Below are 22704 nucleotides of genomic sequence, written 5' to 3' on the forward strand. Positions count from 1 at the left end.
TTACCTGGTTTTTTGTTGTTTTTTTTTTCTTGGGATATTATGAGCTAAGAGATTGACTTAATTCAGTGGATATCAAAATGAAATTTTTGATATTGACATAACTGGCAAAATCTTCTGATGCCTGTGTTCTCAGGGAAAATATTAAAGGAAAGGACTCAAGTTCCAAGTAGATGGACGTTTAACTTACCAGGTGTATTTGGACTAAACCAAGAACTCATAATGGAAAAAAAGAATTTTTCAGCAAACAATGACTTAGAGGTCAAGATATACAAGTATAGCATCGTAGTTGCAAAAAATTTAGCTATGTAATTTTTTGCAGAAGAAATTGGAACAAATAGCAAAATGTTCTTCAACTGTAAAAGTTGACAGAGAGAAAGGAGAATGCAAAGGTGACCTCTGCAAGGTCCAGATGGTATAAAGAATAGAAATTATTTGGGTATGGTCCAAAAACTAAGTAGCGGTTCATGAATGCAGACAAGGCAGCTAAGGCAAGCCAGACACTAGTTCCTTCTCAAAAAATCTATTCCAGTACTTTCTAGAAAATGTGCTAATTTCATTAAATCTTATTGAGATGTTGAGAAGGGAAAAAGCCATATTATTGGAGACTAACACAAAAAACATTTGAGATGAAGAAATAACTAAGAGATGGAGTTCCATTAGCATACTGTCAGCATTATACGTTGGTTAACTGTAAAGAGTTTTTCAATCCTGTTCTTTTGAGAAAATCTGCATTTTCTTTCCATGTTTGTTTTTTTACCTCTTTCAAAATGATTGAGATTGCTTCAAGTTTATTGTGAGAAACTGTATTATTTAGCAATCTGTATTCTGAGTTCAGAGATTTAAACCACAACATGTAGCATCTTGTCACTGGTAGCAATTACTGCTAGTTGCATCAGGAGAAAGTAAAAACAGATACTTAGCCTTCTTCACATGATTGTTCTCTGGGATTGTCACCTCTGGGACTGTGATGCTGAATCTGAGTAACCCCTATGCCCTTGAGAAAATAATACAAATTGAAATAAATATTTTTCTAGACAGGTTTGTACCACTTGCTTACATGAGAATGAAGTCTTAAGAGATTTCAGAATGTTTTCCTCTTTCTTGCCTTCTTTTAGGGGTTAATTCTTGTATTATGTTTCCATTGACTCTGCTTCAGCCCTTTGACTTCTATTTGGAAACAATTTTGAGCAAATACTCTGTCACAGTTGTAACAGAATTCAAAGCTTATAAATCAATCATCTGTTTGGGTCACCTGAGACCTTGTCCTTGTAAAACATAAAGCCAAAGAGCAGTTAAATCTAAACGCTTGGCATTTCTTCTAAAATGTTGAGTTTCAAATATTTACCCAAATATTTTTCATAGTTCTTTCAAATACTTGTTCTCCCACCTAAGGGGGAGAAACTCAGTGATTTTCTTTCTGCTCCTGGTATGCTAAAGTGAATTTTGTGGCTGAAAGCAGAATTCTTCGGTTTTGAGACTGATCTTTCTATGTTTCAGGAAATTCAGTTTACCATATTGCATTAAAAAATTGTTTTTGAAATACATATGACTCTTAAGACTCAAGTTCTTTTTCTTTGCTCTTGACCTGCTGCCTGCTTCAGTCTGTCTCATTTAAGACTACTGATTACATTGCAGTATAAGAGAAATATTTTATCACTGTAGCTTCAATCCAGATAAAGGACTCACCTGGTCTTAAAATGTCATTTTAAGCAGAACATTCTTTTTCTTTGTTTTCCTTTCAGCCCAGTCATTGAAGGAGTTTGCTCGGCTTCTCATTGCTGTTGAAGAGGAGAGAAGACGACTGGTAAGTTTGCTGGCTGTAATCTTGCATTGGACTGCTCCTTGGGTAAAATAGTACACTTTTTTCTATTCTCCCTGAAGTGATTTTTTTAAATTATTTTTTTTTTTGTAGTAGAGGTTAAGTACATCATAAGAATTATTTGGAATTCTTACACAAAGGCAGAAATGTACTAGCACAAACTACAGCAATTTTTATTAAACTGTTCAACCAAAGATGTTTTCATCAATTTAAAAATTGTTTTCTCTAATTTCCAACCTTCCATCTCCCTGACCCAAAATAAGCTTTGAATCCTGGTGTACCTTTCCCTTCCTGCAAAAAGCTTATACTGGAGATGTAGATCTGTGTTTGTATTTAATGAAATACTCTTGAGTGTTGTCCAGTGAAGTAATCCAAGAATTTGAGAAGTAAGTGATAAGAAAAGAAAGCAAATTCATCGCCCGAGAGAAACTCCTGTAGAATACATTATGATCAGTCTGGTTAAAATCATCCATTGATATGGTGTCCTTATGCATCTTGAATCTGCTGTTTGCTTTCATTTTTATATTTCTATTCTAATTTAGCTTTGCTAAAGAAGTTTTAGGTGTATTTTAATGGAACTATTTAAAAAAAATCCTGGTGAGTAGTGAAGCTATTTTTGTCCTTCCTTCAGAGTCAGTCGTGAATAAAGGAGTGAGCTAAGAATTAATATCAGTAGGGGAATTTTTAAATATCGTGAAAGTTTAACTCGCTCTAATCCATCCAAAGATTATGCCTGTGCCAGTTTTCCTTTCTCTTATGGGTACTTAGAACATTGAGGGAAGGCTTTTATGACTCAGATTGGAACAAGTTTACTAATTGAGAAAAAATTGATATAAATTTGTCTTAACCTCGAAGTAAATAGCCATAGAATTGCTCTCCCAGTATTTCTGTTTCTATAAATATTTTAAAATGGCAAAGTCATAATATTTATTTAGTATAATTGCATAGCTAATATCACTTAAATGTTTAAAAGTATAATTATTTTTTTACTTCATGCAAAACATTTTTTCCTGGATAGCTGGAAGAGTGATTTGACTGTTCTATTCTTACCACCTTAAAAGTTGGTTAGCAGAACACTTATTAGTACCTTAGTTAGACAGTGTTTTAAAATTGATAGCTTTCCAGTTTAAGTTAAAGATTGATATGAGCTAACTATTAGGGAAAAAAAAAAAAGCAATGAATAGATGAGGGTTTTATTTTTCAAACTCATTAGTCTTTTGTAATATGTAAAAAAATTTTCCTATTATTTTCTCTTTCTTTCCCCTCTTTTTCTTTTCCCTCAGACAAGTCCCTACCATTTTCAGGTTTAGAAATTTATGGCCTCTCTTTGGTTTATAATTTGATCTTGCCATATGGTATTTTTGTAAAAGATGTAGGAAGGCCTATAGCATAAAAGAAGGCAAAAAATTAATATTATTAAGTGAAAAAAGACCAGTCAGATGGAATAATATGTTTTGTTCTATATCAATATGATTTCCTTGGGAATGCATGGATTGTATAGCTGAGTGAGAACCTGGTTGGATTAGCAGTGTCCACCAAAGCTGCTGTGTCATTGCCCTCCTCATCTGGGCAGGGAAGAGAAAATGTAAGGGAAGGCTCATGGGCTGAGATAAGGGCAGGGGGAGATCACTTGACAATCACTGTCATGAGCAAAACAGACTTGACTTGGGGAAATCTGTTTAATTTAATGGCAAATCAGAGTAGGGTAATAAGAAGCAAAACCCAAATCTTAAAGAAACTTCTTCTGCCCCTCCATTCTTTTGAGGTTTTACTTTAATCTCAGTTCTCTACCTCCTCCCTGCCAGTGGCAGAGAAGGGCAGGGGGATGAGGGCTGCACCTCCTTCCTCCCCGTGGGGAGGACTCCTCACACTCTTCTCTTGCTCCAGTATTGGTCCCTCCCTTGGGGGACAGTCTCCACAAACTTCTCCAATATGGATTTTTCCAACGGGCTGCAGTTCTTCATGATCTGCTCCAGCGTGGGTCCTTTCCCCAGGATTGAGTCCTCCAGGAACAGGCTGCTCCAGTGTGGGTTCCTGCAGGGTCTCCATATATGGAGAAGCTGCTCTTGACAGGAAATTGTTTGTATCCACCTTTTCACTCAGTTTGGAATAACCTCATTCATTTCCCATTCTTTGTCCAGAAAGAGAACATTGAGGACTCACAGTTTTCATGGTAGTTATACATGCATGAGAAAATTTATCAAACTTAGGATTTCTCTAGGTTTAAAATGATTGAGCTGCCTGTTGGTGGAATGTGTTTAATTATTACTGGACTAAAAGTATCACCTTTGTCAAAGATGTGGATTTTTTATTCCCTGGTTTCTTACTGCCATTTTATACTTGTTCTCATAGAATCCAGAGGTCCCTGTGAAGATCAATTTGTCAAATAGATTCCTAGTATAAGGTTTTTGCTTGACAAACTTGTAATTTAACTGCGGAATCTTCAGAGCATTTTTGCTTGCTTCTGAAGAAGTTTGGAGCATTATGCATACACTAAGATTTCTCTGCTGGAAGCACTTAAAGTCAGCCAATTTGCAGCTTAGTGACAGTATTAAACAAGGTTCCCAGCTGATGGGAAAGCTTGAGACATGGCATGCAGGTCTTTAAGAATTTAATGTCCTTCTGTGTAAAGAGAGAAAACATGCAAAAGTTACTTTTAAAAAGCTTGTTCTTTCTGATATTTTGTAGAAGACTTGGAGAAAAACATCTAGGCAATGTTGCGGCTATTTTTGGATACACTGTATCATACTACTGATAGTAAAAGACACTATTGTATCAGTGAATGCAGGATTTATGAGAATATGGAGTGACAGATATTAATTTTGCACACCAGCTAATGGCCTTGTTTCCCTGCCTTGAACTTTATTTTGTTAAATTATGAGCATACCTATAAGTGCACTAATCAGGTTAGAATATGAAAAGTATAAAAAAGTATATATACACGTGACCAATTTATTTCTAATCTGATGCGTATTAAATTCTTCATAAGTCAAATTATATTTTTGTCTTACTGAACACAATGTTGGAGTGCTTGTCCACTGATTGTATAAATCAAGTGTTTCCAGTGCTCAAGGAAATAGTTTAAGAAGTGTTTAGCAAGTCTTCCCTCCTTCCTGCATAAAAAACTAGAAGAACCAGAATTTTTTTTGTTATTCAAAAGAAGCTAATGAAACAAGACATTATAAACAGTATTATTAGGAAAAACACTGAAGAATAAAGTAGAAATGAAACTGCATGTCACATAAATATTCTGTTTTGTAAGGCCTTGTGGCCATTATTACTGGTAGCAGTAATAATTTGGTGATTATTGCAAGTCAGCTTCTTTTATCCTTGTCTTTTATTTCTTGGTGCTAGAAAACTGACACGTATTCAGAAAAAACAGAGACCATGCACCACACATTTCCCCTTAAAAAGAAAATAAAGGAAAAAGTAACTCATAAGATAGCTTCTTTAATGATGTACAGCCTTAGGTTTTGATGAGGTCTGTCATTTTGTGGTGGTGTTAATTTAGTAATGCTGTTGGTAAATGGTGCATTAAAAAAAACTCCAACTAAACGGCACTACTCTTGGGCTTTGCATGTACTGTAAATAGGATAAAAAGTCAGATTCATCCCCACTGCATTTCCAATGACTTCAGCAGCAAGCCATCAGGGATGTGGAGTAATGACCTCTATTTCCTAGTGTTTATTAGGGAACAATAGGATGCTATAATTTAATCCCATGTGAATGTTTGAATCTTTATCAAGGGAACTTACTTAAAATAATTTCCTTCCTCTTTCACTGAATTTACATGCTTTCAGTTAAATAAGTTATATAGTTTATTTTACAGATTCATATTTTATTTATGCTTCCTATCAATTTTATATTGTTATCAAAATTAATAACAAAGAGAAATGATCTGGGAGTAAATGCTACTTCCTTTTCCTTGTGGAGGATTATTCTGTGTTGGCATCATCAGTATAGATGAACTGGTTCATGCTACTGGTCCTAAAGATCCCCTATGAGTTTGGAGCATTGAATGAGTTCTCTTGATGTTATCTTGCTGGAACTCCCTGATTATTTCTGAGAGTTTACTGAATCCAAGACTGAAATAGGCTCTTAATTCTTAAATTCCTTGCTATTTATCCAAGTGGTTTTTTTTGGTTGTTGGCAGGTGATGAATGGCCCCAGAGCTTTTTCTCTCTGGCATCATGAATCAGTGAGATTCCTGGCCAATATTAAATACTCCAGAGGATATATAAAAATTCTGAAGTGGATAGTTTTTTTACAATGTTAGATGAATATTTTTCTTGATAAAGTCCGCTTTCTTTGTATCTAATAATCTTCATACTTCAGACAGTATCTCATTTTTGTGGACTTTTTTTGTATTAACTGGATGTTCTCATTGTGGTTCTGTATTTGCCCTCACACAAGGGGTCTGATGCTATCTGCTTCCAGGGAAAGCATCAAAATATTCAGTTTCAAAAGCTGGACTTGAAGAAAAATAAATGAGCTGTTAAAACCAGCTATCCATGGAATGGTACATAAAATCAGATACTGAAGGGCACAGCATGTTGTTAAGCAGAATTAACCTTTTCCCTGTAATGCAGAGTGTGTCACAGATTCCATCAGAAGAGTAAGTAGTCTCCTATCCACAGGGGCAGCTTATTTCTCAGTTTTTACAGGGGAAAAATAACATTGCATGTACTAGCACCCTGAGACTGCAGAACAAACACCTGGCACTTTGTTTTGCATGGTGTCTCTCAAATTGCAAAAAAATAGTGTTTGATGATGTTTGGATATACTTGGTAACTGATTTCAGTGTTTTTCACCTCTTATGCAAGATTTGGCATTTAAATTAATTTCCTTAGTAGGAGTCTGTTGGGGAGAACGCTGAAAGCGTATTACTATAAAGGAAAGAAAATGCCAAAATGAAAGGACTTCTTTGAAGTTACGACTGGTTTTATTTTTTCTTTATTTTTGTTGTTCCTCCTACTCCCTCTTCTCCCACCATGTTTGCTGTTTAAAATTAATTAAAAGCACCTGGGTTTAGAGAGTTTGAGTTTTTTTCCTTATACTTAAATTGGCTGTACATCCTATTGATTCATTAAGGTGGCATGGACTGTTTTGTTAACTAACTTCTTTGGGAAGACTTTCTGAATTTCTGCATCAGATTACTAATTTGGAAGTACCTCTTTGAGGTTTCTCTTGAAGAAGGATCAGTAAATCAGTACTGAATTTTTAAATTTCTTATAAAAATAATTTTAACCCACATTTATCTCTTTATTTTTCAACCTTTTCTTCCTCCTATTTCATCCCAGGTATAGCAGAGAACATATTTGATATTAATTACAGAAGAATCCATGTCTTTGGTAAGGGAAGTTCTGCAAGATAGGAAAATACTGGTTTCAATGGTTTTGAGGGTTTTTTTGTTGTTGTTTTTTGGGTTTTTTGTTTGTTTTGTTTTGGTTAGGTTTTTTTTGGTTGTTTGTTTGGGGTTTTTTTTGACTATCAGCTTACTGTCCTCTGACAGGCTAAGTTTTAGAAATCATTAGGAAAATTACTGGAAACAAATGACATGCTTTCACAAACCTTTCTGGGGAGCCCCCATTTTGAATACTTGCTATATGCATTTCTGGCCTGCAAGTGTTATGTAGACTACAAAAGATACAGAGGAAGGCAACGAGGAAAGCTTAACACCCAGAAGGTGAGAATGAGAAGATACTGCAAGGAGGTCTCTTTGATTAGCTGTAATTAAAACAAATTAGATCAACATTATTTGGAGGCCTGTGATTCATTAATTGAAATGACATCCTTCAGCACACTTGAGCTAGTCCTCAGCAACAGGTTAACACTTCAGCCCTTGACATCAGATTTTTCTTCCTTCTTTTTTTGCCTTGCTGTCACCGTTGTCAGTCTTACTTTGTAAGGATAAACAATAAAAAACATTGCAAAATTACTTGGAGATTATTGCAGAAGCAAGACTGTGCTCAGTAGCATTGCATGATTTTCTGCTGTGTTTTAGCTCTGGAATGACTGGAGGAAATGTGCTACACAGAATTTTATCTAATTAGCAGTTGGCAGAACCAGCTTTGCCTTAAATCTCAGTCAGCCTTGTGTTACCTCTTCATATTAATTGCATATCTGTAGAGTGCAGATCTTTTGATAAAAGGTCTTCCTGTTGTGCTGGTACAAATGTTTGTGTGTCTGTGTGGTGAACATAATTGGAGAAGTGATCCAGCTGGAAAAATAATTTCTCTCACACTAACTTTCTATTACTTCCTTCCCATAACTGCCATGCACACAGGGAAAATGAAGACCTTCTATCCAGAAGATAGTAATTACTTCAATATAATTGCTATCAAAAATATACTACAACTGTACCTTCATTTCCCTGCAGATATTATATCTGATCATAATAACTCATATATGAAATTAGGAAGTGATAGGCATATTTCTATCGTGCAGACTTCCTAGAGAGCAAATCTGCAACATGATTGTTTGGTGGGTTCTTGTTGAGAGGGAACTAACTCTCAATGCAGCTTTCCCCCTTGCCCTATCTTGGGCTCAAAGGAATGCTGTTTGCTGTCTTTCTCTGCACCACTTAAGTATGAAAATACATGTGTTCAGTGGATGTTTCTTAGCATTTGTGCTCAGTTAAAAAACCACAAAAAACAGAGTAATAAAAGTAAACAGATCATGTTCTTTTATCATTAAGGTAGTTTAACCTATAACATCTGTATGTATTTCTGAACTTTTCTCAGCTTCCATAATTGTACACTTGGTACATTCTTAATTTGTTTAAATCTAGTTCTAATTTCTCCAATAATATTCATGATTTAAAATAATTTCTTCCTTTTTTTTTTTTTTGTGGAAATGAAGAAAAAACAGTCATCCTGGGACATTTGAGGATGGTAATTTTTAAAAGATCAAACTGGTCTCAATAGAAACAAATTGCAACTAGTCCCTCTCACATCCCTGTAAGTGCCATCCTCTGGAACTGAAAATACAGGTCCATATTTTCATTAACTTGCAGAAGGTTCTTTCAGAATCACTGTGTTGTGACAGAACACTACTGTTAATTCAGAGTTTATGTTCAGAGTTTTACGATCATGAAGTCAACAGAGGACCTACTGTTCATGTTTTGCTCTCCATTTCTTAGCAACTTTCTCTCTACATTTTTCTTCTTTTGAAAATGTGAGTTATTTCCTGTTGATATGCATGAACTATATCATCTGCAGAGCCTTTTGCACCCTGTGCTCCTCATCTTGGGCCTAGCTAATTTCATTGCCTTTAAACCTACGTGTTGAGGAGGAGAGCAATTTGACTGGTTTTAGAGACAGCCTTTGCTGTTTTCCAAGGTAGCTGTCATAGAGTTGATTTGTGACAAAGTTATTGTAGTAAGCAACTTTGTAAGAGGTGTGAAAATGTAGATTTCCCATGTTGATCTCTGCTGCTTTTTTGGCTGGATAGTTGGCATCAAAGAGTGATCACTTCTCTGTCTTGATAGGGCTAAGAGGCTCTGAGCCAGACAGGAGAGTGGGAATAGGATAATTGTTCAAGAGGAAAGGAAAGGGGAACAGAGATAAGGGGATTTATAAGATTCATGTACATTCTTTACCATCTTATATAAATAGTGTTCCAAGCCTTAGTAAGAAGGCTTTGGTAATTCACTGTCCGTATACTATTTGCTTTTCAGTCTTCTGCAGAGAATGCAAATTAAGAAAATCTTTTTTAGAAAATATTTTTAAGAAACAAAGAGTGTTGAGGAGTTTAGTGTAATTAGTTGTTAGCAATTACAGTTTCTCCTGCTCTCTATATTCAAAGTGTATGTCTTTGTATTTGCCTCCATATGGATATAAAATTAGAGAATGGTTTGGGTTGGAAGGGATCTTAAAGACCACATTCCAACTCCCCCTGCTGTGGCAGAGTGGCCACCCACTAGACCAGGTTGCTCAAAGTCCTATCCAGCTTTTGACACTTCTGGGCATCTGCAATTTCTCTGGGCAACCTATGCCAATATCTCACCACCTTCAAATTAAAGAATTTCTTCCCTATATTTAATCTAAGCCTACCCTCTTTCAGTTTAAAGATATTCCCCCTTGTGCTGTCACTACCTATCCTTATAAAAGGTCTCTCTCCAGCTTTACCTCACTGCATTTTTCAGTGAGAACATTCACAAAATGAGATTGCTTGCTATTTGCTTGCTTCAAAACTCTTCCAGTTTTGAAGAGTATCATGGAGAGAGATATGAAGTGCTGTCTTCATTAAAAGTACAAAATAAAAGGTTGGTTGGGAAGTCTCTTGCTACTTGTCATTTTATAAATCTAATTTGTTCTTAATTCATATGTTCACTCCATGCAGGCATTTCACTGCACATAGTATTGCATTGCATAACAGCCCTTCCCAAAGTTTTGAGAAGCATTCTGTGAGTAGCCTGGCTGGAAGAAATTTATTTTAATGACGTTTTAGTCTTCACAGAAATGTGGTAATTTCAATTTTAGTTTGTAAATTCTTTTTCTTCCACCACAGTCACTAAGTGTCTTTTCAGATGACTGTTGACAGAGAAAAGAGAAAGAAAGATGTTTGCACTTTTAAGTGAGTATTTTAAAGGAATATGAGTTCTGGATCAGCAACCTTATAGCCTTTGAGTTTTATGCATTTATTTTCTGACTACAGGGGGAGGGAATGGAGCTGGTCATAGAAGAGGATATGTGCTGTACCCATTACTAGCTTGTAATCATTTTGATGCTGTTACCTGACATGCTACCACTTTCTTAATTTTTTTTTAATGGATTCTGAATTTATGTGCAATTCTTCTGGAGGTATGAAAAAAAGTGCTTTGTTCCTACAAACTTAGTTCTGAATTTTCCTTCATTTAGTCTGATCTCTGGAATGAAACCACTGTATTTGTTGTTCTTATGTAATGTCCTGGGAAATGTGATAAAAACCAGAAAAAAGCACAAGCACTTTATGTACCAAAGGGTGTGTAGAAACAAATATGCCATTATTTAAACCAAACAAACACCGGCCAAACAAAGCCCCCACCTTTTCACAAAAAAGCAAAATATTCTCCCTTGAGTTATCTGTGTAATCTGCATGGGCTCCGAGCTGTGTTGCACACAAAGGTGTTTTTATATAAGTATTCTCTGTTAGGATGTTGTGTTAATATTTGCAGAATACTTAGGTTGCTGATATTATACTTTTCAAATGTCTGCAGAGGCTTCAGTTCCTGTTATTTTGAGAAGCTTTCTTAGATGTATCTCCCAGAGCAAGCGCTTTTGCTTTGAGCTAAGACTGAAACAAATTAACAGTTTTGTCTGGTTTTTGGCAGCCATGCCAGTTTATTATGTACCCACTTCACAAAACTGACCTGGCTAAAAGCAAAACAAACAAGATATTTACTGGTTATTTTTCAACCATGTTGCAACAGACTGTTTCAGTGTAACAACAACAGAGGACAGAAGAAGTCAAAAATGGGATGAAGGGGCATTTCAAGATCAGCAAACTGCTTAAGCTAGCGTGGTCACCAAAATAAATGACTACAAATCTACTTCATGGTGCAATATTTGTTGCAGCACTGCTATTACAAGTAGTTGCAGTCAGGGAAAGAGATTATTTTTCTAGTGTTTAAAAGAAATTAGAGTAGAAATCTGGAAGCCATGGTCACATGGTCCTGAGGAAAGTTTTGAAGTATGGGATCACAGAGTCTGGTAGCCTTAAGGATTAAGATATTGTGAGAGCTACTTCTTTGGATAGCTGTTCTTTAGTAAAAGCTGTTTTTCAAACAATGTTATGTTTCCTTTCTGGGTTAAATGGAGGTGGCCCATCAACCTTGGCCAAAATCATTAAAATTTTGGCCCAGTTTGTTGTCATGTGACATGCCATGATGTGATCTCATGGAGTTGATGTGAAATTCTCCCTGGAGTCCAAGTGTCACAGTCAGTACAGAGTGGGCTATGGCGAGCCAAAGCCTGCAGCAGGGTCTGCCATTGCCCTGAGTCTCCACCTGTCCCACAGCCAGGGCTGCCCGTCTGGCACCGCTCCTGTGTGTGTCCGTCAGTCCTGACAGCACTGCCCCCCAGCTGCTGTCAGACTGCCCCAGCATTCCCCCTGTGGCTGCAGGCCATTTGTCACCAGGGATACTATTGAAGGGGAATGGGAACTGCTGCATAGGGCGAGACCATCCATAATTCCCACACTGAGACAAAGGGTGGCTCGGTTTCCCTGGTGGACATCCAGCAGGGCCATAGGGAGGTGCGACCTCTGCAGCTGAGCCCCAACACACCATCCGATCCTTGCAGAGTCACAGTTTGAAGAAACCAGACTAGCCCTTTGTCTCCTCGAGGCTGCCTCTTCCACTGTATTGAGTGAGACCTTTTTACAAGCTAGATGAGAGCTTTCTGAGTTGACTTATTTTGTTAGTTCTGTTTGCATGAGAGCAGAAAAAAAGGCTAAAAAGTCTGAAATAGATACTATTTTTAGACCTTTGACTGTAAATGTCATGTGTCATGACATGTCCTGTGCTCCTTTCTTAAATCTGTGTGCTGTTCCCAACATATTCATTTTGAATTTTCACCACTGACATCTGTCAGAACCTTCTAATTTATAATTATTCAGCATTTGAGCCTTAAATAAAATATGAACATTCTTTAGTGTGTCAGCTACCAGTGAACTTAGTATGCCAATAGCAGGGAGAAATGGAAAGGTTTTCTGTGGATCCTGTACCTATAAAAGCTCCCTTGCCTCTTAGTAGTTTGCAGCTGTGGCTAACCTACATTTTTTCAGACTATATCTTAAATGTTCATGCACGTGCTTTTGTTTCCTGAAAGGATACATACTTCCAGTTTCAAAATTAACAGTTCCTGGGCATAGTACCATTACAAACAGCTAAGCTGATTTTGGCTTTATGCCTGGCTGTGTCCATTCACAAAGTAGTTGTTAAAGCAAAATACAGCTTCTAATTACATTAATCTCTGAGTAGCTAATTTCCTCAGCACCAACTTCTTCTTTTTGTTTTTGGTTTTTTTTTTTTTTTTTTTTTTTTTTTTTGTTGTTGTTCTTTTTTTTTTTAAACAATGCTTTTATGGGCTTGGTTTTGTTGGTACTGAAGAGTTAACAAACAGTAGATACACGGCAGTATCCAAACTATCAAGAATATCAAACTATCACAGAAGCAAAGCATTGAACTGTCAGACCACCTTTCTCAGTGTTTTGTTTCACAGCAGCTGTGCAATATAATGCAAAGTGATTCCTAATAGTAACAGATCGTAGACCTGGTAACCCCACCTGTGCAGTTAGTGGCATTGACCTGTGAAGACCTATGGTGCCTGTGAAGGTGCAAATTAATTTTCATACTGGAAGGCAGCACATGATGTTCACAAATTGTGCAGGGCCAGCTGTAAACCAGCACAACTTGGCCTGGCTGTTTGAATTCTCACCTTCACTAAGAGCAGCAGACAGGTATTATGTGACTGCTTACATAGTTGCTTAGTGCCAGGCATTTTTTCTTCATGTAGAGGTGATTTCATTGATTGCTAAAAGAGTAAGTAGGTAGATCAATACATAAGACCCCTTTCAGTTTGAACTGTTTATCTTCTCAGATTTGAAGATTTGAAACTTATTTCTTTGTATGGGAAGTGTGGATGCTGCTTACATCATCTAGCTAAGAGACAGTCATCTGACAGGAAGAATTTGGGAGAGAATTTAGGCTGAATGTCAGGAAAACTTCCTCACGATGAGCTGCATTGTGAAATACTTTGCCAAAGAAAATAGACTTTGAAAATATCTAAGGCACAAACTGAGATTAGGCCAAGTGTTGGAAAATGTAATGTAGAAACAGAGTAAGTCTTTTATATTGCTTGGTGACCATGCATCCTTCAGCCTGGAGCATCGTTAATCAGATTGTCATCAAGTATCTTTCAGTAAGTTATTTCAAATGTGCCCGTCATGGTAATGGGCTAAGAGTATGCTGTATTTCTCAAAAAGACTTCCATACTCTTTTTTGAGGTAGGGGTTATGGGGAAAATGGGAAACAGGCAGAAGTTGGACAACATCTAACAAATCTGCTTTTCCAGTTGAATTTACGAGTAAGATCCTCACCCATGACATTTGTCCCAAGAGCACTTTTTGCGAGGCTCTAAATCAGTTGATTTCAGTATTTTGGAGCCTAAATTTCTATGGAGAGTTCTGTAGCTGGCCGATTTTATTGCTTGTTTGTTTGAAGAAAATTAGAGCCACTGTGTCAAATATAACCATTTCCGGCAATTTGAAAAATGTATTGATGTTCTCTGACAGATTCTGTAGGATGAAAAATTTAAAAGAATATCCTAGCGGCCATAAACATTCCTGCCAACATCTTGTCTTCCATGTTGGGTTAACCATTTGATTATTTTTATGCCTCACTGCTAAACTTCCATTTTGTTTACTTTTTTGTCTCAAACTTTAAATGTTGAGGTGTTTGTTCTTACTTTGGACTCAGAAGTTATTGTTTATGACATCCAGCAATCAAACTCTTGATCTCTTAATTCTGTTGCTAAAGAATAGCTTGTCTGCTTTAATGTGTCCTGCTTCAGTCTAGGAAGAAGGAACCTGCACTCTGACTCTGTTTTTTTAAGGAAAGACTATTTAATGGCAGTTTCAGGAATTCTGACAAATAAAGCTTGTCAAAATAAATGTTGTGATGAGTCTGGCAGCTCAACATCCCTTAAGGAATAATCTGCACTAATTAAATAACATTGGTTTTACTTTTCATGGCAAGTTAGAAAGGTCTTACTTTGATTAGTTAAATGTTTATTTATTCTTTTATTGATTTCCAACTTTCCCTTCACATCCTAATGGACCTCACAAGGAGGCCTGTTCAGGGTTCATTCACTCCACTCTGGAGAGGTTTTGTTGACATCTGTACAGTGAGGGAAACATGCCTGGCTGCAAAATTTACAGATCAGGATTTGGAAAAGCAAAGAGACAAAATAATAAACGTATGGAACTGATTTGGGGTAACTGTTAAGTAGATCTGCGGCCAGATTAAAAATGTCTTGGAAAGTTTAAAATAAAGTTTTTTATAAAGTAAATCTTTTTGCTTATTTGCTAGGATTTATCTTAATTGGATAATTTCTGTTAATGTATTGAACAAAAAAGTTAAAAAAGCCACACAGCTCTCCACAAAAGCAGAGATTCCTTCACTTCTGCACTTCTTAAATTGAAGATTTCCGCCTATAGAAAAAGATTTGGTATTGTTTTGTTTATTCATTGTTTATAGGAAAAAATGTTCAATGTGATAAATGTTTAGGAAGGTAAGGACACTTGCAATATCCTTAAATATCTGCATTTAACAGAGTACTCAATAGAATAACATACTGTTAAAAATGTTGAGAAGTGTGGTATACTTAAATTCTGGATCAGTTTTTTTCTTAATTAGTTCTGTGCTCCAATTATGCTGTTTCCTGTGTTTATGTTGCCGTTTCCCACTTGATAATATGTAATGTAAACGGTCAAGCTGAGAAATTTTTTGGTTTGTTTGGACAGCCATAAAAGGGGGTAAAACCAGAAAAATTTTCTTCTGCTGCCTATCTGAAAATACATTCTCAAGCACTTTTCCTTTCAGTATGATTTGAACTCTCTGCCTAGTCAAGAGACTTGCACTGTTTGTATTAGTGGTAGTGATAAAAAGATAAATGCCTAGACTTGCAAGTACACTACCAAACTGTTTTTCCTTCAGTGTAGTGGTGTTTGTGGCTGCTTTATCTTTTACTCAGTTTTTGCTGAGTTACTGTCCATGGAGTAAGCTGTAAAAAGAAATAGTATCTCTTACTGGATGACTAGCTACCTACCATGACCATATCCACTGCTGATTTATGTCTGCTAAATATTTTCAGGAGGTTGCTAAAGAAAAAAGGGACAAAAACCCCCAGCTGTTGTTTTGGTTTGTTTTTGTGGGGTTTTGTTTGTTTGTTCTTGGATGGTTGGTTATTTTGGGTTTTTTTCCTCTTTCATTTATCACCAGGTAGATTTTTTCCTCCAAAAAGGGGAAACCTCTAGCTTCAGTCATCTTTGTAATTGTGCATATATCAGAAAAAGTTAAATGCATTCTTTAACACTTTATAAAATGTTCCTATCTATGTAGAAAATATTTTTGCTGTTGCAACTAAGCAATAGTCTATGAGACAGGAGAGGCTGTGACTGAGAGGAGGCAGAAGGGGCACATAACAGTTTCCAGCTCAAGTTGTTAGTGCCAGTAGTGACAGAAACCCCACTGAGCTCTTGCCCACTGAAGGAAAAGAAGGAAGATGGTACACAGAGAAATCAAGTCTTTGAAGTGTGTCCTTGTACAATGAAAGAGTAGGTGGCATGTATGGTTTTTGTTATGCGAAAGAATTTTGAAGGAAAAGAAAGCACTGGCTTTCTTTTTTTTATTTCTTTTCTTGAAAAGAAATAAAAGCACAGGAGAAGATACAAAAATGGAACCGAGGTACAACGAATTTATCCCAATATATTATCTTCTAGTGGGCTTTACAATAAATTACAAGGTATAAAAATCAGTTGGGTCTTTCCCCTTTCCTTTTAAAATTACTGGCCACTGTTTTCTCTTAATCCATTAAAAACTCCTGTAGGGGCAAGACGTGAGTATTTTTTCACAGAAATGAAAAATACTGGAGCACATGTCTCGACGTACGATGCTTCTGCATTTGAACTTTACCTTACAGTGGTCAATGCATGTAGTGTATGGGCACCCATACGTAACCAGGTTCTCTGTAGCATCTATCCACTGCTCCTGCTCTTTTGGGAAGTTGCTGGGTGTCGTTGTGCTCGGTGCCTGCTCAGGAAAATGTGTTCAGTTATGGCTAACATTGCCTTAGGGTCAGTCAGTCTGCTTAAACCCACACATCGAGGAAATGAGTGAAGAACCAGCTGATACCTTTTGGCTTCTAATTTCTGAACACACTGACGATGAGGCACTTCTTATGACATTGTCTTAGGACTCTTATTGTCAATACTAGGACAGGAATTTTTCAAAATATATTCATGTGAGATTTTTCTAGTGGATCAAAGCATCTTCAAGTCTGATTGTAAATTAATTTTACCTTCAGGTTGGCCAAGTTTTTTCTATTTTCAAGGGATCTCTTTCTTCTGTGTATTAAATATAGCAGTATTGGGGTCCGTCGTCCCAGTTGATCAAATTTGAACGTCTTGCCCTTCAAGTTTTGACACTTGTTCCTTGTAACTGAGCTGAAGGAATGATAGCAAGTCAGTCCTTCAGTAGGCACTGCTTGGGCACATTTGGTATTTTCATAATGAATTCAGGTTTCCCAGTTTTGGTGTTAGTTTTGAATGCCAGAAGTCTTGAATTCTGCTTTTTGCCTTTAGCATACAGTGGGAGCTATGTTATTTACAAGAAGGGTAGCCTGTGCTCTATGAACCCTCCACCTGTATAAAATTACTAAATCATGGAGCTAGGACTGTAGCTTGTCATGTTTGTTCAAAACTCAGTGTTTACAACTGTGCTATAGTGAAAATTTCTTAAAATTGATCTAGGTACCCTATTTTAGATCTGCAGCTGTGGCCTGAAAACATGAATTAAAGATTGCTTAATAAAGGTAATGTTACAGAAATTTCATTTACAACTCTGTTGATCCATAAGTTGCTTGAGATAGGACATTCTTTGTTTTCAGATTGGTTCAGTGGTGCTATCAGTAGTAAAACTTAAATATTTTATGCTTTCACTAAGGAAGTAATCCTCTCAATACCTGCAGAGTTTTCTGAGCAACCCTGAATAATTCTGATACTTTCCTGCGCATAACAACTGCTTTTAAGAATCACCAGCACCTTAAATTTTGCTCAGAAGCTAACAGTGTAAAAAGAATTTGAGCATTAATACTCCTTGCATAATGCTGTCAGCTTTCACGTGCAATCTCCCAGAGCACATTGCAGAGCCTTGCTAGGAGTTGAGAAGGTCTGAATAGTCACTGTGAGCTCCAGGTTGGTAGAGAAGGACATCCTAAGCTTCACTATCAGGATGATGCATGCATGGATGTTACAAGTTTATTCCTCTGTTGCTGTTGAAGAGCCCGGGAGCAGCAGCTGAGACAGTAGGACCAGCAGGCTGGGACTGGCTTGTGCAGACTCTGCTAGCAAAGTACTTTTCCTTGCATGCACTTCAGCAAAGCAAATTCCAAGCAGCACTTCCCTCCAAACTTTTATTGCTAATGAGGGCCTTTTATTCAAATCCATTTCTTGGCAAGGTACATTGTGAGAGGAATGAAGTCAATTTTGTTAAAAGTTACTGTGGGAGGGCAGGAGCAGTATTGTTCAACCCATGTCTGGACAATTCCCTTGGTATCGTTCTTTGCATCTTAATTTCCCCATGAAGCCTAATTTACAACATGCCAGTATTTACATCTTTATTCAGTACTTGTAATACTTGATACAGAGTTTGACATTTGGAATAGTCTTGACACATGAGAAGAGCTGTGGAATTACTTTTGTTATTTTATTCAGGCTAGCAAAGGGAAGGGCAGAAATTAAAATTTAAAATCAATAATTTTTGTATGATATTGATGTTTGAATTTTTACCTTTACCACTTCAACTACATTATAAAGAATAACTTTTCTGAGTTTGTTTAGACCCCTTTTGTACACCTATGTTTCTTCTGGGGACTATCCAATGTTCCAACAAACACAGGACTCCTTTGCCATTTTGTGTGCTGTGAGAGGGAGATGACAGGCAAGTTATGTGCTTGCTCTGAATGCTTTAAAATCTGATTTCCTTAAATTTAAAACATGCAACTAGTGTGTGTTTATTAATGGCCATAAAACTAGCCAAGCCCTTTAATAATTCAGCTAGATTTTTTTGTCTTGATACTGACCTCTGGCATTCAATTTCTTGAGATTATTATGAAATACTGCACACTCTCCTTTTTATTTCTCTTATCAACTGCTGTTATTCATTTGTCCATTTCCATGTTTGTCTTCTGAATACTTTGTGTTGCTTTTCCAGAAGGCTGTTTGCATTTACATTGGTATTATTTGTGGATCATAGCATCTAAAGTATTTATGCAATTTTTTATTTAATCTTTTATTTTAAAAGATGCTATACATGTAATTTTTTTATGATTATTTTATTAAAAATGAATAAATTTTAAGTGCCTGGTAAAAATTTAAAGACATTTTTGAAGGTTACCATCACATGGTTTTCCTATCTTAATCTAAGTTTATAAAAATCTGTTAAATATGATGGTAACAGGAAAAGATTCAGTTTGGTCTTATTTGGGTCAAATAATTGAGGTATTTAACTTGTTTCTTCATTCATCTACCTAAAGAAAATTAAACCTAGCAGTCTTTTGAGATTTGAAGTAAAATAAAGAATTATGAGAAAAGAGAATATCTGACTTTTTACATGGAACATGTATGTGGAACGTGACTGTTTTCAGTAATCCATGTTTGCTTAAGACTTTTTTTTGTGAATCTTGAAAATGTAAAGCAGAATTAACATAAAAGTATTTGTAGCAATTTCACTTCAGCAGTTCCCAGTGCTTGAAAGGCATCTAATATTCCTCCTCAAATAAATCTGCTTTCTGTAGGCAGATGACATTGTACTATATGCTGTAAATAATTTTTAAGGCCGTCCATAAAAAGTATTCGACATCTCATTGCCTCTGTGTGTTATCAGTGGCAGTTTTTTCACTGGGCATGTGACAGGTTTGTAGCCTCTGACTTTACTCCTGCTTGGAGTGATTGGTAATATAGGTCTACTGCACTTAGAAGGAAAATTTGAGCATCAGCTTTTAAAATATAAAGTAAATCTGGTTTGTCAAACTAAACCATTTAGTGGAGGATGATTATAAATGCAATGTCTGTCCACATACAAATGGTAGGAATTGAGTAGCTTCTTCTTGGTGCTGTTTAAAATCATTCTTGAAGTATTTGTGGTCCAACAATGCCCAAGAATCTTGTGTTTATGACCAAAACGGATTAGCATACAAACATTAAAACTCAACTGCTGTAAAATGACAACAGTTCTGGGAGTTTAAATATAATGATATTTCTCTCTTCATAAGGCAAGAAAGATGTATTAAGCTTACTGCAAATTCTCAAATTGGGAATTTAAAACAGATGGAATGAATATTTAGCTTTTCCCTCCAGAGAAATCACAGACAATGAATAAATTAGGTGAATAAGATAATTAAAAGGAATTAGCATTAAAAAGAAGTAATAAATGAATGTGTTGGTAATATACTTTATCTAAACATGCCAAACACCATTTTTGCATCTTTAAAAACTTTTAATGTATGGAAATTTTGTTGCAACCTTTACTTTCTTTTGCCTGCAATAATAAGTTCAGTCATAGATAACCTACCTTATTATGCAAAACAGGACCTACTGAGATGCGTTTGAAACTTGCTGCTTTAATAAATTCATGGTGCAAATATTCTCATCTAAGTTCATTTTACCCTTCCTTCCATGTTTTGTCACTCAATGAGCAATATCTGCAGAGTCCAGTCTTGCAGTCATTGAGAATTGTTTCTTATGGTTGCCATTCATAAAGAAATGAACAAACCACTAAGAAAAATAATTGTAAGATGCTTGAAGTCATTTGTAAGACATGCTGCATCTTGTATAGTTCTGTTAAATATTTGTTCCCTTGGTTATTTCTGGTGTGCTTTTATAAGATATTGCCAGTGGTAGCATAAAATAGTTCTGGAGCAGCTCTGAGTGACTAGAGTCAGATGGTAGGAACTTTTGGTTTCTGATGATCCAATTTTTTCTGCTGATTTCCATGCTCAGCTTCAGTGAGCTCCCTGTGTGAGCCCTGTCTTGGTCAGACTCCAATTAGTTGCCACATTCCAGAGTCAACTAGTGATCCTGGCATCCTAATACCTGTGAATGACAGAAAGTGTGAGTGGTAGAGGCAGCATGCTGCCAGAGGATGGAGGGTAGAATGGTTATTTCTGAGGCTGAATGATGTCCTCTCTCTAAGAGAAGTGATATGCAATGACCAATTTGGATTTTGACAGAAAAAAAATAGCCTAGATCAGGTGTAAAGTTTTGATTACGTCCCTGTTCCAGCACTGCACATGTAATCAGTTGGTGATAAATGTAATAACTATGCAAGAAATTAATTCAGTAAAAGGAAATCAGGAGGCATAAAAATATTACTTCGTGTTGGAATTAGACTAAGCCATATTTTGTATGACCTAATATAATAAAATCTATCTCATGTGATCCTTATTTAGCATGATGATAGAGTTAAAATTAGACTGTTTTTTCTTTTAACTCTGAAACAAGTGATTTGTTACACTATTTCATTGGTTGCAGTGCTTTGTTAATTTATTCTTTTTGTATTTGGGAGTGTGGCTACACTTGTAGTTCATCTGTTTGGTTACATTAGAAGTGCCATATACCTTTGTAAGTGTAACTTCAGACTGTGAAGTTAGTGTGGCAGTAACCTTTACTGAATCCTGTAATGTCTATAATGTTTTTTCTGTCTTGTTGAATCCAGCTGCTTCTGCTGAATGAAGGGCAAATCTTGCCCAGTCCCTGGTTTCTTTGGCTTATCACAGAAAACTTTAAATGGGTTTGCAATATCTCTGAGGGAAAGCAGACTTCAAGCCCAGTAGCCCAGATGTTCATTTGCTTTCTTTTGGAAACTTCTAAATGCTGTTGTAGTAAGCCTTTATACATCTACACAGAATTACCTTTATGTAAGCAGATTAGCAAACTTGAGTTTGATTGCAAACAGCCTCACAATTTCATGATGTGATATAACTTGTCTGGATGGATCACAGGCATCCTCTGCTTATTTCTCCTCATTATTTGGGAAGGGAAGTTTATGTGGCTGTATCCACAGAGACCCTGGATATCTAATGTTGAGTGACTGAGTTAATTGCTCGGTAAGTCCTTGAGCCTCTTTGTGTTTGTGTTGTTATTGAGATGATAACGTCCTCTGTCAGATCTTGCTGTTGGCAGTGCATGAACTGATTCATTAGGGGACACCTGAAGTTCCAGATTTTGTGATAGCTGTTACTTAAACTCAAAAACACGTTTTCTCTTTCTCTATTTTCTTAATGCCAAGCCTTAGTGTTAATACTTCTCTGTTGTTCTTTGGCCCTAAAGCAAGTTAACCAGTGTTAGTATAGCATGGTCTTAAAGACCCAGGCTTTCAGGGTCATTCAGAAGTTCCCTTCTTCCTCCCAGGCCCTTCCTGGGAGGAAGAAAGGAACTTCTGCTCCACAGCCATTGCAGACATGAAGAATATTAGTGCCTCCTTCCAAGAGAATCAAGTTGCTGTTTTAACGAAAGGTTGTACCGGACCTTGCTAAAGTACCATAGATAGTGTCTTTTGCCTTAAAGATTGAGCTACTATAAAAAAGGTAAGATGCTTGAGGGTGATTGCTATAGGTACTTGCTATGTTGTACCCTCATCTAAGGTAGCAGAGGTCATCATAACCCTTTTTAGGAACATGTGGAAACAGCCCAGAAAGCATATGCCTCAACTATGAGATTGCTGGGGTACATAGTTAATGAAATGTGGCTTATATGAACACTTCATTCATGTGCTGATGTAATGAAACCTTTTTCAACTTAATTATTTTTAATTACATACTGTGCTGAGTAGAATAGTGGGTAGTTAGAAAGTAGCAAAGAAAAAAGAAGATAGTACAAGGGAGTATTTCTAAAATAATGTTGACTCACTCATTTCTGCCAACGAGCTCCCAAAATATATTGCTTACAAACTGTAACTATTTTCTTCCTCAGCTGATACTTGGTAGGAACAGAGGAAACTGTTGGGACAGAGAGAGAGTCTGAGAGGACCTCCTGGTATTTCATATTCTCCCCAACTTACAAGACAAAGTTGCATCTGGTTAATGATCACAAAGATAGTCACAGTACTCACTAGTACTTTCAAA

The 22704-nt window shown here is 36.5% G+C and overlaps 1 protein-coding gene across 2 annotated transcripts in view; it reads left to right on the forward strand.

The window, feature by feature from the left end:
• Positions 1-22704, forward strand: part of ARHGAP42 (Rho GTPase activating protein 42) — a 142497-nt gene that overhangs the window by 48469 nt on the left and 71324 nt on the right. For both annotated transcript variants that reach the window (XM_059838601.1, XM_059838602.1), the window contains exon 3: positions 1743-1804. In XM_059838601.1, coding sequence (XP_059694584.1) covers positions 1743-1804 — 62 coding nt within the window. The remainder of the gene's footprint in view (positions 1-1742; positions 1805-22704) is intronic.

The sequence above is a fragment of the Haemorhous mexicanus genome, chromosome 2 (genome assembly GCF_027477595.1).
Source record: "Haemorhous mexicanus isolate bHaeMex1 chromosome 2, bHaeMex1.pri, whole genome shotgun sequence".
In the NCBI taxonomy this organism is placed as follows: Eukaryota; Metazoa; Chordata; class Aves; order Passeriformes; family Fringillidae; genus Haemorhous; species Haemorhous mexicanus.